This window comes from Falco cherrug, chromosome 3 (assembly GCF_023634085.1).
Source record: "Falco cherrug isolate bFalChe1 chromosome 3, bFalChe1.pri, whole genome shotgun sequence".
Classification (NCBI taxonomy): Eukaryota; Metazoa; Chordata; class Aves; order Falconiformes; family Falconidae; genus Falco; species Falco cherrug.
Genome location: NC_073699.1, coordinates 116,614,982 through 116,628,538, shown reverse-complemented (window position 1 = coordinate 116,628,538; position 13,557 = coordinate 116,614,982). Strand labels below are relative to the sequence as shown.

At 44.6% G+C, this 13,557-nt stretch overlaps 1 protein-coding gene and 1 long non-coding RNA gene across 2 annotated transcripts; one reads left to right on the top strand and one right to left on the bottom strand.

Annotated features, from left to right (window-relative positions):
- LOC102048464 (RH-like protein) lies at positions 1–9,656 on the bottom strand. Its single transcript, XM_014284960.3, has 10 exons — positions 9,418–9,656; positions 7,977–8,151; positions 7,609–7,759; positions 6,795–6,936; positions 4,356–4,516; positions 3,906–4,043; positions 3,559–3,689; positions 2,873–2,952; positions 1,684–1,757; positions 1–1,047 (listed from the first exon to the last, which is right to left on the bottom strand). Exons 1-10 carry the CDS (start codon positions 9,545–9,547, stop codon positions 1,021–1,023), a joined length of 1,209 nt encoding a protein of 402 aa, XP_014140435.1. The 5' UTR covers positions 9,548–9,656; the 3' UTR covers positions 1–1,020.
- A 110-nt stretch (positions 9,657–9,766) lies between these two features.
- Positions 9,767–11,914, top strand: LOC106631540 (uncharacterized). The gene is made up of 3 exons (XR_001335306.3): positions 9,767–10,021; positions 11,017–11,190; positions 11,298–11,914. It is a non-coding gene; the product is annotated as an uncharacterized LOC106631540 (long non-coding RNA).
- The last annotated feature ends 1,643 nt before the right edge of the window (positions 11,915–13,557 follow it).

The window sequence follows — 13,557 nt, the reverse complement described above, 5'->3', positions numbered from 1 at the left end:
TCAAATTTTGACTTTTTTATTAGGTAAGCATTTTGGAAAGAGATTTTTTATGTCAACTATTTTCAAACAAAGAAACACAGAGGACCACAATCCGTTTAGAAACAAGGGTTCGCTTGCCGATTGGGCCCTAGCTCATGCACCAAAGGCACTGCTCATCTCTGAGTAAAACATTTCCATGTACAACACTTAGAAACTGGGTCTTAGCACCGGCATGGAGCAGCACCGAGGTCCCTCCTTCACCTCTGGCCGACCGCACCGTAGGGGCAGCCAGAGCCTTTTGGGCAGCTGACCCACGGCAGCGCAACCCAGCACTGCACGGACAGGCTGCTCTGAGGTCTGCTGCCAAATCTTAAATACGAGTAAATGTTGATTTCAGGGGCGCTGTCGGCAAGAAAAACAATTTTAACTTCTTGCCATTTGAACTTCCAAATTGCCAGCCTGAGCCAAGTAATTACAGATTTTTCTTTACGCAGTCAGATAACTCTTAAGTTCAGCCTGGCAAGATGCAGAATTCTGGCCCTGATCCAGCTCACTCATCAAATTCTTGCTTAACAAGGCCCTCAACAGAATTAATTCAGCTTAAAAACAACTACTTGAATGCTTCACAAGATAAGAAGTATGTACTCCTTGAAAAATTAATACTTTACATATTTTGGCTTTTAAACTTGGAAGCTAAAAATAGTTAAAAGTTCCCAAGCATTTCGATCAATAAGCCATTACAGCAGTGATGCAGCCAGCTTTTTTTTACATATCCTACAAAAATATACTTAAGGTAAGATAAACAAAGCAGAAAAACTAAATCCATGGTAAAGGTGTATCTGTAAATTTACACCCTGTATTTTTCAAGAAGAACTGGAATAGTTTATTATTCATTTTTTGTGTGTCCATTGGAATGGCTTTTTTGAGCCTGAGAATTGATGCTTAAGTGCTCTCTCTCTACCCATCACAGCTATTCATTTCCTCTAGTGACAAACAGGAAAATCTTAATCTGGGTCAAATCTGTCACCTGGGTTCCTCTGTTCAAAATCCGACAGCCAAATGGGGAAACTGTGAAAACAAACATTCTTGTATCAGAACATTTTATGCAGCAAATCATCATGCAAAAAAAAAAGGCAATGGAAAGCCTTATTAGAAGCTTCTTTGCATCCGTTTCTTTTTTCTGTAGTTCAGAGCATCACATAGAGCACCTAAAGGTGCCCAAGGCCTGTGTTTGTGCATTGGACTGAATAGCCACTCTGCACCCACGAAGGCCAGGAGGCTTGGTCTGTTTTCATCAAAAGCACCCTTCAGTCCGTTCACTGGCTTCTAAAAATCCCCCTCAGGCGCTGCTCAAGCCTCCTCAGGGGCTGTGTACGCAGCACGGTGGCCAGGGCTGTCAGTCCCAGAGGATTTTGGAACCCCTGAGGTGATGTGCTACAACACGATCGTCTCAGACTTCGCCCTGTGCCCACCAACGGCTCTGCCAATCCTTGCTAAAGATTAGGATTTATCACTGATTTATAACGTTCAGGCTGTGAATCAGCTGCGGGAACAGTTCATCCATTTCAAACACGCCATCCAAAATGTAGAGTGAAATAGAATGAGCTCCCTTTGGTTTTTTAATTCAAATACCTACAGTTCTTCATGCAGGTCGAGAAGGTGCTACGTACACTCCCACACATGTAATTTTACGTTGAAACTTACCTCCCAATAAAACTGGTCATCAAAGTACTTTGATACAGGGATGGTCTTAAACAGTTTGAGGCTTAAGATTGATCCTGTTTGTAAAAAGACATATATCCAACATAAATACAGACATCAGGGGAAAGGTAAGGTTGTGTGTAACTGGAGGTTTCTTAGTAACACGCACCCAAATGTAACAGATTAAAATACAAATTCAGAACTAAATGCTTCAGCAGAGCCCCTTGACTCAAGCTGACCTTAAATACAAAGCGAGAAGCTTGCCAGGATCAAGGCTTGTGTTATTAAAAATTAATTACTCTAGGTAAAAATGCATTAAACAGCCTGCCAGATTCTAAAAATACATCCAAAACTATTAACTTCTGGCATGAAAAATGCTTGTGTATTTAAAGCAATCGGGCTTATCAGCACGGTTAGTTTGGGATTTCAGATGGATACACCTAGATTTTTAAACAACTGGTTAAACGCTTTATGAATCTTTTAGCTGAATCTTTTTTAAAAACCTGCTTGATTAGCTCAACTTCTTAATTACGCTTAGGGTAATGCAAAGCTTTCAGATCAATTAAAGCACCAAAAAAAAAAAAAATCATTTTAGAGTGTATCGCACAGCAATTTTCATTTGCCATTTTTCTTTTATTCAAGACAAAATTAACTACAGAAAACCAGCATCTGCCATAAACCAGAACGTCACATGGGAAACACATGAGCCCTGACGATCCCAACCCACAGCGATCAAAGGCCCGAGGCTGAGGCCAGCGAGCTACTGTTGTTAGTGAAACAGATTCATACCAACTGGCCTAAAAAGCGACAAGCTTTAGATAGTGTTTTTCTGTCACTAAGACGAGACCCAAATGTAAAAATATTTTCATCCTCACACATCTCCTGTCTGAAATTTGAAGGCAGCCGTTAAACATCTGTTAAACTTCACCAATGAAAGAATGGTGCTACTAGGTTATTCATGTTGAATACATCTCTTCTTCAAAACAGGCTTTGAAGAGTTCCTGGCACTCATGTTTCCCATGGCTGCTTCTACGAATAATTTACCCATAGAAACACACTTCAGAGCCCCAGTTAAACCAGCTTCTTTCTGCCAAGGGCTGCACTGACACGCTACCAGGTGCCATAAGGTGACATCCCCCTTGTCCCCAGGAAAAGAGGAAGATAGCACTGAAACATGGTTTTCAATACCGACCTGTAATAAAACCCGCGATCAAGGCAACACTGATGGTCAGGCAGAAGGCAGCAATGTGCACCACAACAGCATAACCCAGTCTGAAAAGCAAAACAAGTGTTTAACCTTTTACAGTTGCTGATTTTAGCATTAAGACTGTGAATGTATCTGTATTTACATAGCATTTTACATCAAAAGCTGTCATAAAAATTCTGTTATTCTCAAATCTCGCTGCAGCTGCAGTTAGATGTTTTAAGAGATCCTTATCAGAATCCTAATACAGACATCACAGGACATATTTTGCCCTTAGAAACCATCATTGTGGTACTAAAACTTAATTATGTGTCTGTTTCAGTAAGAACATGATGAGAAGTGTAAGGCCCTTAATGCTGTACTGTGATTCATTCCTCTGTAAACTGAAAAAATAAGAGAACTTCCTCTATCACACAACACTGCTGTATTTAATATGAAACAAAAAGGGAGACAGAAAGCAGGACCAAAACCTAATATTAAAGTTTTGATCCAAAGTCTGCTCAACTATGAGAGTCTGGTTTAGTGACTCTTGGACATCAGAGATTATTTAGGTGATCTGGTATAAAATGATTTATCTGTGATGATGTTCAGGTTTTCTGCATGTATGAGGACTTTTCTCAGAGCACACTACAATAATGATTAGCTAAACTACTTAAGAGCAAGAATTTATGTACCTTGGTGAATTAGTCCCATTGTTTACTATGAAGAGAACTTCCTGGACAAAAGCTCCAAGCACACTAGGCAAACCAAAAGTGAAATGAACTCCAGAGGCATCATGAATCTTGAAAGCAGGATTCAAGCATCTCTGGGAAGAAGGAAAGGTTTAATTGATACACAGAAACGCCAGTTGATAACAGCGTACTGTCTATGGCAGACCTAGAAAATGAACTTCAGTCTTGCAAGCTGCAATCCTGCACTCTGCTTTAATCTCTTTGAAAGAGAAGTTTCGCTTGAGGTATCCTACATTGGAAAAGAGGTTTATATAGCTTATACAAAAACAATTTCAGGTTGCGAGTACTACCTGTAAACAGTAAGATCCCAATACGGTTATCACACTGGCAAGCTGACCCAAAATCATGGCAATCCAAGGATACTCGATACTCTGTGCTGTATAAGCAACAGCGACCCCGCCAGCTAGCACTGCACTGCGGATATGAGTCTGTAAAATAACACAACAAAAACCTGGAGTGAGAATTCATTCATCACTTATAGCAGCCAAATATCACAGACTGCTATTCTCGTGCAAGTGTGATCTCTGCAGAGCAAATCTGGGCCTCTGAATACTGTGATTTACAATCTGAGAACATAATTTCTAAGTTACAGCTTCAGCATTCTGCTTGGGAGGCTAATGATGGCCGTCAGGCTGAAAACCTGGACTTGTTTTTACTTAACAGCTATTATACTTTCAGTGTATTACTGACAGTAACAAGAAAATACCTTCTCCACGCAGTCATTTTCCCTCATGTCTTACCATTCTGAATCTCCCATCCTTTGTGGTCAGAGCAGATAACGCAAAGGCAGTTACAGTACTCGCTGCCAGGGCGAAGTAGGTGTTGCAGATTGCTCTCTCGTTGTGGTTCACAACTAGTATGGAATTGAAGCTTGGCCAGAACACCCAAAGAAAGAGAGTCCCTTGGAGACAAAGACAAGCAACTATCATTACTGGCTCTAAAACACCGTGAATCCATCACCGGCTGTCTCAGGCAGGCTCCCACCCACATTTTGCATTCACTATCGTTCCCACGCTGTAAACAGCTCACATGGTACAAGTCACTAAAGAAACCCAAAGTGCACTTTGGAATGTCTTTTACCTTGGCTGCCAGCATGACTGGTACTGATTGTCTGTCCTCCTGGCAGCGTTTGGAGAGACAAATAGGATGGGCTGGATCATAAGAAAGGAATCCTCTCTACCTCTGCAAGGGTTACTCCAGAGGAGGGCTCAAGGCCTGAGCTGAGGTGATCGTGCTTCACCAACTCAGCTCTACACAGCTTAACTTTCTTGTTATTTGTAAAAGAGTTATCCACCAAAAAGTGACTCTCTCGCATACGGGTCCAAAAGAACAATTCCCTTTCCTCCTGTAAGGTCACTGCACAGTGTCCCACTCACGGCCACACAGCCTTCACCACCAACAGGAATGAAAACAGATTCTTCTGCTTCTGTGACCTAACTGTCGGCGTTTAGGAATCTCAGACTCCACAAAACAAGTTCACTGCTTAGCAGGATAAATCTTTTTGTATGTGCATATGGGTACGCGTGCACAGATCAACTTCCAGCCAGCAGAGGGAAGTAGGTGGCCTCATGCTCAGTCAAGTTGGACCACACATGCCCATCTGTGCCGCTGGCCCCTGAGCTGTGCATAGCTCTAACTGCACAGACGACGCGAACAAGCAGAAGTTCATTTTGCCTTGTCCAGTCATTATTTTCGCTGCCCAGCCAGCTTCCATAGCTAATCTTCTGTTCTCCATGCCACAGAGATACCAGACCCTTGTGTAATTCACCTGACAGTAAAATTTGTAGTGTTCTAGTTCAAGTCAAGTCTAGTTCAAGTGACACAGCCATTGTCACTATAAAGCACAATGGTTAAATCCAGCTTCTAGAAACCCTGACAGCTATTGATTTTGTACAAGCTTATCTTGGCTCCTTGCAATCCAATTTCCATTGCTAATTTTCACCCTTTCAGTGCGCTAGGGTGGTGATAACCACGCTTCTCAGACAGGAGAGGCCATTTTGGCAATTCAAAACCTACGGCAGCAGTGAGGACTGGTGGAATGAGCTGTACTATGACAATCTTATTCCACTGACTAGGTAGCTAGTCAGTCATTAAAAAGAAAATTCTACTAATTCCACTGAAGCGTTCTTATGAGTATTTGCTCAGCTACAGAAATAAAACAGTCACAATGTGAGTCCAAATATGGGTGAAGACCTCAGCACCCTTCACACAACCCTCAGAAGCAGGATACAAAAAGGGACTACAAGGAATCTGCCTGTTCAGTTGCTCCTTTCTACCCACACTACCTCAGGAACTGTTAAAGATGTGGCAATATAATCAACTCCAAATTGCAAGCACTTGGTTATAGCAAGCTGCACTGAAATTATAATGAAGGCGTAAAAGTGTCTCTATGACTTAGATTAAAATATGGATCTCCTTGAATTCTCCAGCAAAGCAAGAACTCCAAGAACTCAAAAGAGCAGCATTTAAACATCTCTTTCCTTCAACTGGGCAAAGACTGTCCAAGAATTAGACTCTGTAGGCCTCTGCAGAAAGATCTTAGTTCAGACAGTGGCCGTTACGTAACAGGAGCCATGATAACAAAGAAACCAACCTGCTTCTTTAGGAAAATGGACAGAACTCCTATACATTCAGCCTATCATCACTCGGTTCCTTTCTTGCATGCCTGTCTGTACCATATTCCCCACCCTTCATCAGGCTTTTATCTTTTCATTTACGTTACTAGGCAGGGACTGCCTCTTTATATCTCTGTACAGCACCTTGCAAAACAAAACTGAGCCTTGGCCCCAGCTGGGAACTGTAAGCTCTACTGCAATACCAGTAACGACTTGGTGCAGAGGTCCCCTACCATCATGCCTACAGAAACCCAAAGGGGACAACTTAGCTGAGAGAGGGAACGGTTAACCGGGCATAGCCTTTATGCTGAGACTGACAAAGCAAACTAAGCCACAGCCGTTGCAGGAGTGGCTTATATGCCTGGTAGGAAACATGCTGAGACTCACCAACTCATTGTCAGAAACCACGAACCACAGCAGCAGCAGCTTTCTATGCTTGGCTGCATTCAGACCTGCATTTTGGACGCAAAAGCTTCAGCATGCTGTGGCCAGCCCCCAAAAACCTTCCTTATGTTCTCACAGCAATCTCTTCTTCCAACTGAGACATTAAAGCAGATGCCTTACCCAACATTGACAACAAATCCGACTTTGGGGTACTCGCATTCTTCTCAGACCTCGGTGATGGCTCAGAGAAACGTGAGGAGATTGCCAGACCAAAGTAGGCTCCAAACAGGGGAGCATGCATCACGCTGATTTTGTCCGGAACCTATATCAATAGAATAACCCAATTTGTGGTTTATTTCAGGCCACAGGAAGCTTTTGATGTAGCTCCCGATATAGTTGCTCACGTAACCTCCCTATAAACAATTTATTTTCACAGTCCCTCAGTTTATGCACAAATTATTTATGCGAGATTAACTTTGAATTCAACACATTTCATAAACACACAATTCATATACAGAGTTTAGGGTATGTTTACATTGTACATAAAAAGCAGGTCTGACTCTGCTGTCCAGACTGGGCTGGTACACCATTCACACTGGAAATCTTCCAGACTGAATTGACACAGGGAGGGGGTAAAATTTGAAGGCAATTAGTGCCTTAGCATAGGTCAAGGCTTCCATTCATGTGTTGGGGATAGTCAGGCCACGGGCAAGGCCAAATGCTCTACATCCCAAATCCATCAGATCAGATCAGCTTTTAAGGCCAAGTATATAGATATAGGCACAGAGTACGGAGGCTTTGGAGTTCCATGTGCTTAAGCATAGCCCCATAGTCTGACTTAATCTCTTAATGAAAACATAGCCACAATCTAACTGACATGAGATAAAACACACTGATGTTCCTGTCAGCAGAGCACTAACAAAACACCAAAAGGCAACATTCCGAAGTCCCAGAGAAATTTCCCCCCATGTGCCTGGAAATCATGCTACAGTACCTGCAGAAATGTGCTGTTGATCCATCTGCTCATATGGAAAACTATCATCTCCACAACTGTCATCAGAATTAATTGCACAGGATTGGTCTTCCCAAGAACAGTTCCAGCAGAGATGACCACAGCAGTCACACTCACAGTGGCCTCTGCTACTCTGCAATAAAAGGAAGGAAAAAAAATAACTGTATCAGGACGCAAGGGCCAATAAAGGAAGAATGACAGACAGCAAAAGTATTTAAAACTGAAAGCCTTCTAAGAAGTCTGCAAATGACTATGCTAATTCACAAATAGGTCCATGTAACAAGGCATTATCCTCCACAAAGAGCAATCAGCAGTTCTAGATTATTCCAGTTCTAACATGAACTAATTACCTGTCCAGAACATTTTTGTATGGAAGACGGAAAAATAAATCTATCAGCATGGAGCACTGGACACCAAGTACAATGATCAGGAGGTTGAATCCAGTGCTGCTAAACTCATAACGTTTCAGAAATGCCAGGAAAAAGCCAAATCCAAAAATCACCATCTGGTTGACATCTTGAAAAGCTGCATGACAGAAAAGACCAAGAGAGCAGTGAAGTTATTAATGCAGGCTGGTTAACAGGCATTCTGGTTAAAAAAAATTAATAAAAAATCACAATTAACTGAGAAACCTTCAGATAAAAAATTCAGGTGCTGTTATTATTTAGTACTTGTAAAGAATTCCAGAGCTTTCCTTCCAATCCATAAGTAATCAGAAAAACAATACCCTTGACCCTGAATTTAATTTTAGAAAATGATCAGAATGGATGCCATAGGATGGGGGTTGAGGGGTCAAAAAGCACAATAGAAATGAAGCATATTTAGCAATGAAATTTGGACATTCCTTTTTACCTGAGGTGAGTATAAAGAGCTTAAGTGGACTTTTTAGGGAGAGTTACTGTGAATTAGTGCTGACGCTTTCCTTGAGGGCATTGGGAAAGAAACGAGTTACAAAGAGAAACCCGTATGATCTTCTCATCTGGGTACAAGGACCAGAAATAGCAGTAGGAAGAGTTTAATATGGAAACCAGCACCATTGTATGAAAGGTAGAGGCTGTCCAAGACACAACCTCTTGGATCTGCAGGCCGGGAAGCCTCCCCCGGGACATGCTAACAGTCATATTCTCATATGGTTGTGCTGGCCTGCACCTACAGCAAAATATCAAACTGCTAGTAAGTAGATGTCATTTTTTGAGCTGTAAAACAGGGAGGGTAACACAAGAATGTCATGAGGATCAATCAGCTCATATTCACACAACACTAAATACGTTACACACTATGGCTGTAACATAATCTGCTAATACATTCCTTTGATCAATGCCCCAAATACATCTCCAGAATATAGTTAAACCCTTAATTCCACTGTATTAACGTCATCTATTTACATCAAGCTTTCAAATGGAAAATATTGCCATCATACTGAAATTTTACTTTGTAGGACAACAACGCCGTTGCACACCAAGACCTCACAGAGGCAGATGCTTAACGCAGAGCAGTGCCTGCCCTCAGAGATTTGTTACATTCATAGCAGTCAAGATTACCACAAACAGGCAGCTGAAAACAGATGAACAATGCCACTTAGCATCACTTAGGTCTTTGTTCACTGTTTTTGCTTTGATACAAATAAAGACACACTATACACAGCAAGGTATGTAAGAGTACTTAAAGGGCAGTAAAAACATTCTACTTCTCACTAACAGATCCACAAACCCACTGAACCCCATCTCTATCGCACTGTAAAATAAAAGCAGGCATTAACCCCTACTTTCACAGCAAGGCTGCTGATCTTACCTGGGTAGATTTCTGACTCGTCTGGTATCTCCCCTGAGAAGAAAAGGAAAAAGAGGATGATGAAAAAAGCTTCCAGAAAAAGGAGCAGCCACGGCACATTGATTCGGAAGTTGCGGTAATTAGAAGGCATTGTGCACTAGACTACATTAAGCACAAACACATTAATATTTTTTTCTATAAAAACAGCCCAGTAACCTCAAACCAATAGAAAAGGAGGTACGGGGAGAGGGAGGCCAGGAATAAAAACTCAAGAGAGATAAAAAGCCCAAAGAGGCGTCAACAAGGAACAGTTTCTTATCTGTGGCATGTCAGGAGCCCCAACTTACACAACTGACATGGACTGAACTCAACAAGTACTGATGAACACAGACACATCAAGCTGTCAAGACTGTAATGCTCCAGGATTCCACACATCCAGTACTTCAGCTACTGTTCAGCCTTACGTATCAGCTAAGTGGCAAGAAGAACACGGACTCAGAAGAGTAGGACGTTGAAGATTATGCAAAACCATTATTTATTTCCATTGCTTCTATCCATCCTAGACTCAAGTGCCTTCAAATTAAAGGTCGCGGAAAGTCCTGTTGAGATTCTCAGTGATGCTCAGGTTGGTTGGACTATAGCTCTACACCCATGACCCATGACAAATGTTCTCGTACACGAGCAATCCAAACCAATGCCAGAGAATCGAGAACCTCTGGACAGGTAAAGGAGATGTACTGTTTCCTGGGTCTGTTGGTTACAGTCTGGCTATGGAAACAGCTACAGCAAAAACTCTGAACGCCCTTTGGAATCCCCAGCCCGGGAGGTTGCAGGCAGATAGCACTGTTCACAGCGCTGCAGGCTTTTAATTGAGAACCAAATCGCAGACCTACACCCTCCCAATTCTTTAATTCAGATCTAGCCTTCATCCAAAGGCATATCAACTTCTATTACCGCATTGTGGCTACAAGCTACCTGTTGCCTTATGGGTTCTGAGCCTTTGGGTAAGGCACAGGCTTTTTTTATTTGTTGTTGTTTTTTTGAACCAGGAGCCACTAGAGCGAGCATTTTGGGCATGTGGAATTCATGGTGGAAGCTAACTATGCTCAGTATACCCCTGTGCACAGACATCATGATTTGTTAGATAACGATTATTTGGTTGTTGAGGACAACTTCTGAATCCATCATATGGACATTATTATCTACTCTGTATTCACCGTGCTTTTGGTAAACCGAACCGCCTTTGTTCAGGTAGTCCAGGAGATTCAAGTACTGTAATTACGCCTCAGACTTTCTGCTCTGAGGCCATTTCAAACCGAGCACTGTGCTCACATGCTGGGGTTTGAGATAGTAACAGTGCATAGAAATGGGTAGAAAGCCACCTGCTGGTGACAGAAATATGTATCAGACAAAAACATATGCAGAAAAATTCCAGTTCACTGACATTTCAGGACATTCCTCCTGCAAACGCAGGCTTTATGGCAGAATAAGTTTTCAAGCCATCTACGAAAGGTCTGCGTCTGTGGTGATACCTTCTTCACGTGCAGTATCAAATTGCTCTACCAGCTTTCATTTAGGCCTAGTGAAACCATAACTTAAATATCCTTACTGTCATTTCAGAAACTCCTAAACAACATCCAAAGGACTTTCCCCAGCCAGCACTGCTCTGACTTCAGAAAAGTCCCGATGCAGAAAGATCGATGTTCATCTCCTTTTTATGGGAATTCTGTGATCACGTGCATAACTCAGAAGGAAACAGAACACCTGGTAAACTTTTTTTTAGGCAAAAGAAAGGTAAGAGCTGAAACAGCAGTTTATAAATTGGTGTAGCTAACTGGTGCAGCATCTTTGCATAGTTTATAAACGCAATGTATCTGATTAGCTTTCATGTTTCCTGCAAGGCAAACCCCTAGGACACATACCCAGGTATAAGAGTCGGTCTAAAGAGAACAATATTGTTTCAACATTGCCGACAGAGACCTGGAGATGGAATGTGGTCTTCATGGACACCAAGACACAGAGACCCTGGGAAAGAGAACTGCACGGTACGAGGAGTACTATGCCGCTCCCTGCAACTTGGGATTGACTAAGGCCACATAACAGCCGTCCAGAAGACGGATCACAACTGTGGTCATAACAACGAACCAGAAAACAATACAAGAATAGGCCTCCTGGTCTGAAGCTACCCACCTCTGGAGCAAGATAACCTGGCTCGAGAGGGTGGAGACTGGCGGCAGTCCATGGACCAGAGGAGGAGCAAGGTGTGTTGCTTGGCATAAAAAGATGCCTTCTTAGCAACTGAACTTTGGAGATCTTCCCCACCAAGGATCACAATTGGAAGGACTGGCAGGACGCTGCCTGGACTTGGGACCATAGGGACACCTTGGGCCCGTGGTGGTAGCTATAATCCTCTTTTCTTTTCTTTTTACTTTACTTTTTATTCACTTTCTGTCTTTCTACCTATCGCACGCCGCTTTACGGGCAAACAATAAAATTGTGCTGTTTGATTGAAGCATAACCCCTTGGCGTGGTCGCCTTGATTTTTGCGCTTCGAGATCACAGTTAACGAACCATCACGAGTCCACTGAGTGGACCGCGACACCAGGGTAGAAATGACCCAGAACTCCTTCCACCATTTTGCCATGGTCAAACGAGCACAATTAGCTCTTCTGGCACTTGTCAAGTGTTAACGCTCAGGGAAAACACACCAAGAGCTAGGAATTTACCCGGGTTTACCCTCAGGATGACGTGCCACACTGTAAATGCTGATGCTCGGCTTTCCAGCTTAAAACTCCCTCCCAAACAGAAGGACCTAAGCTCCATGATCTCAGACAGGGTGAAGTACAAAGTAACTTTCAAATGAGAGCTCGGCCACCAGCAAGCCGTGCCCATGGCCCCAGTGCGCTCCTCCATGCCAGCTTTAGCGCCAACTGGGCCCCACGCTCCTCAGCCTGCCAGCACCGAGTGACCCCTGTTCAGGGATGCCCGTTATCCCCCAGGGAGGCCGGGCAGGCTCACGGCACACAGCCCCGCTCCGGGCGAGGCCGGAGAAGGCGAGGAAGTGATTAGAGGCGCGGGGTGCGCCGGGCACCACTACCCCCGAGTCAGCCAACGGGCGGGCGGGGGGCCCAGGCGGGCCTGGCGGCCTTCCTCAGGCTCAGGCGCCGCCATCCACAGTCCAAGGCGGGCCGCAGGCCTTGCGGCGGGAGTTCTGCTGAGCGGCCCCGGCGTGCGGTGGCCCGAAACCCCAGCCCCGGCCCGGCGGGGCTGCCCAACCGTGACTAGGCAGCCCCGGGCGGCGGCGGCCGCAGAACAGCCCCGCCCCCCGCCTCCCATTGGCTGAACACCGGCCCCTCCCAGCAGTCCTCCCTTAGGGACTAGCCTTCCATTGGCTGAGGGCTCGCTTCCCTCATGGCTTCTGATTGGCCCATCCCCAGCCACCGTCCGTCTTTGGGCCGATCGGGGAAAGAGAGGCCAAGTCGCCCCGCCCCCTCCCATTTCCTGCCTCGCAATTGGGCCGGCCGCTTGCCACTCTGTTGTATGTGTCCTTTATTGGCTGGAGGAGTCCGTCAGTCAGTCGGGGGGGTTTACCCTCCGGTGAGTTGTTAGCACAGGGGCGTGTTGTGGGGGAAGTACTTGGCGCGACGAGATGCGTTCACCTACCTTTGTATTTAGACTAAGCTTTCCCAACAGCCCATTTGCTAGCAAGGCTGTCAATCTAAGGTGATGGGCGGTACTTCAGTATTACGGTGACAGAGGAAATTGAGCCCTCCTTTTTCCGTTTCCGAATGGATAGCTGAGCTGTCCTTTTATTTTTATTTGTCTCTTCTATTGGGCAGTTTCTGTGTCGATCACAAGACAGGGCGGGCAGTAGCCCAGAAGAGCAGCAGGCGGGAGGAGAACAAAACCCGCTTGGGGATTGGCCCACAAGCCATCAATTCACAAGTCCTTCTCTTTGACGGGCTCTCCCGACCGTCAATCAAAGGAGTAGGCGGGCCACCCAACCAGGGGGGCGGGACCGATTTTCTGATGCCGCGATGGGCCTCCTCGGCCGCCCGTCTGCCTTTCCTCGCTGCCGATTGGCCGAGCACGCCGTCATTCAGGCGGGGTCAAGCGTTTGATTGGGCAGTCCTGGTGGAGGCGGGGCGCTACGCGGCGGCT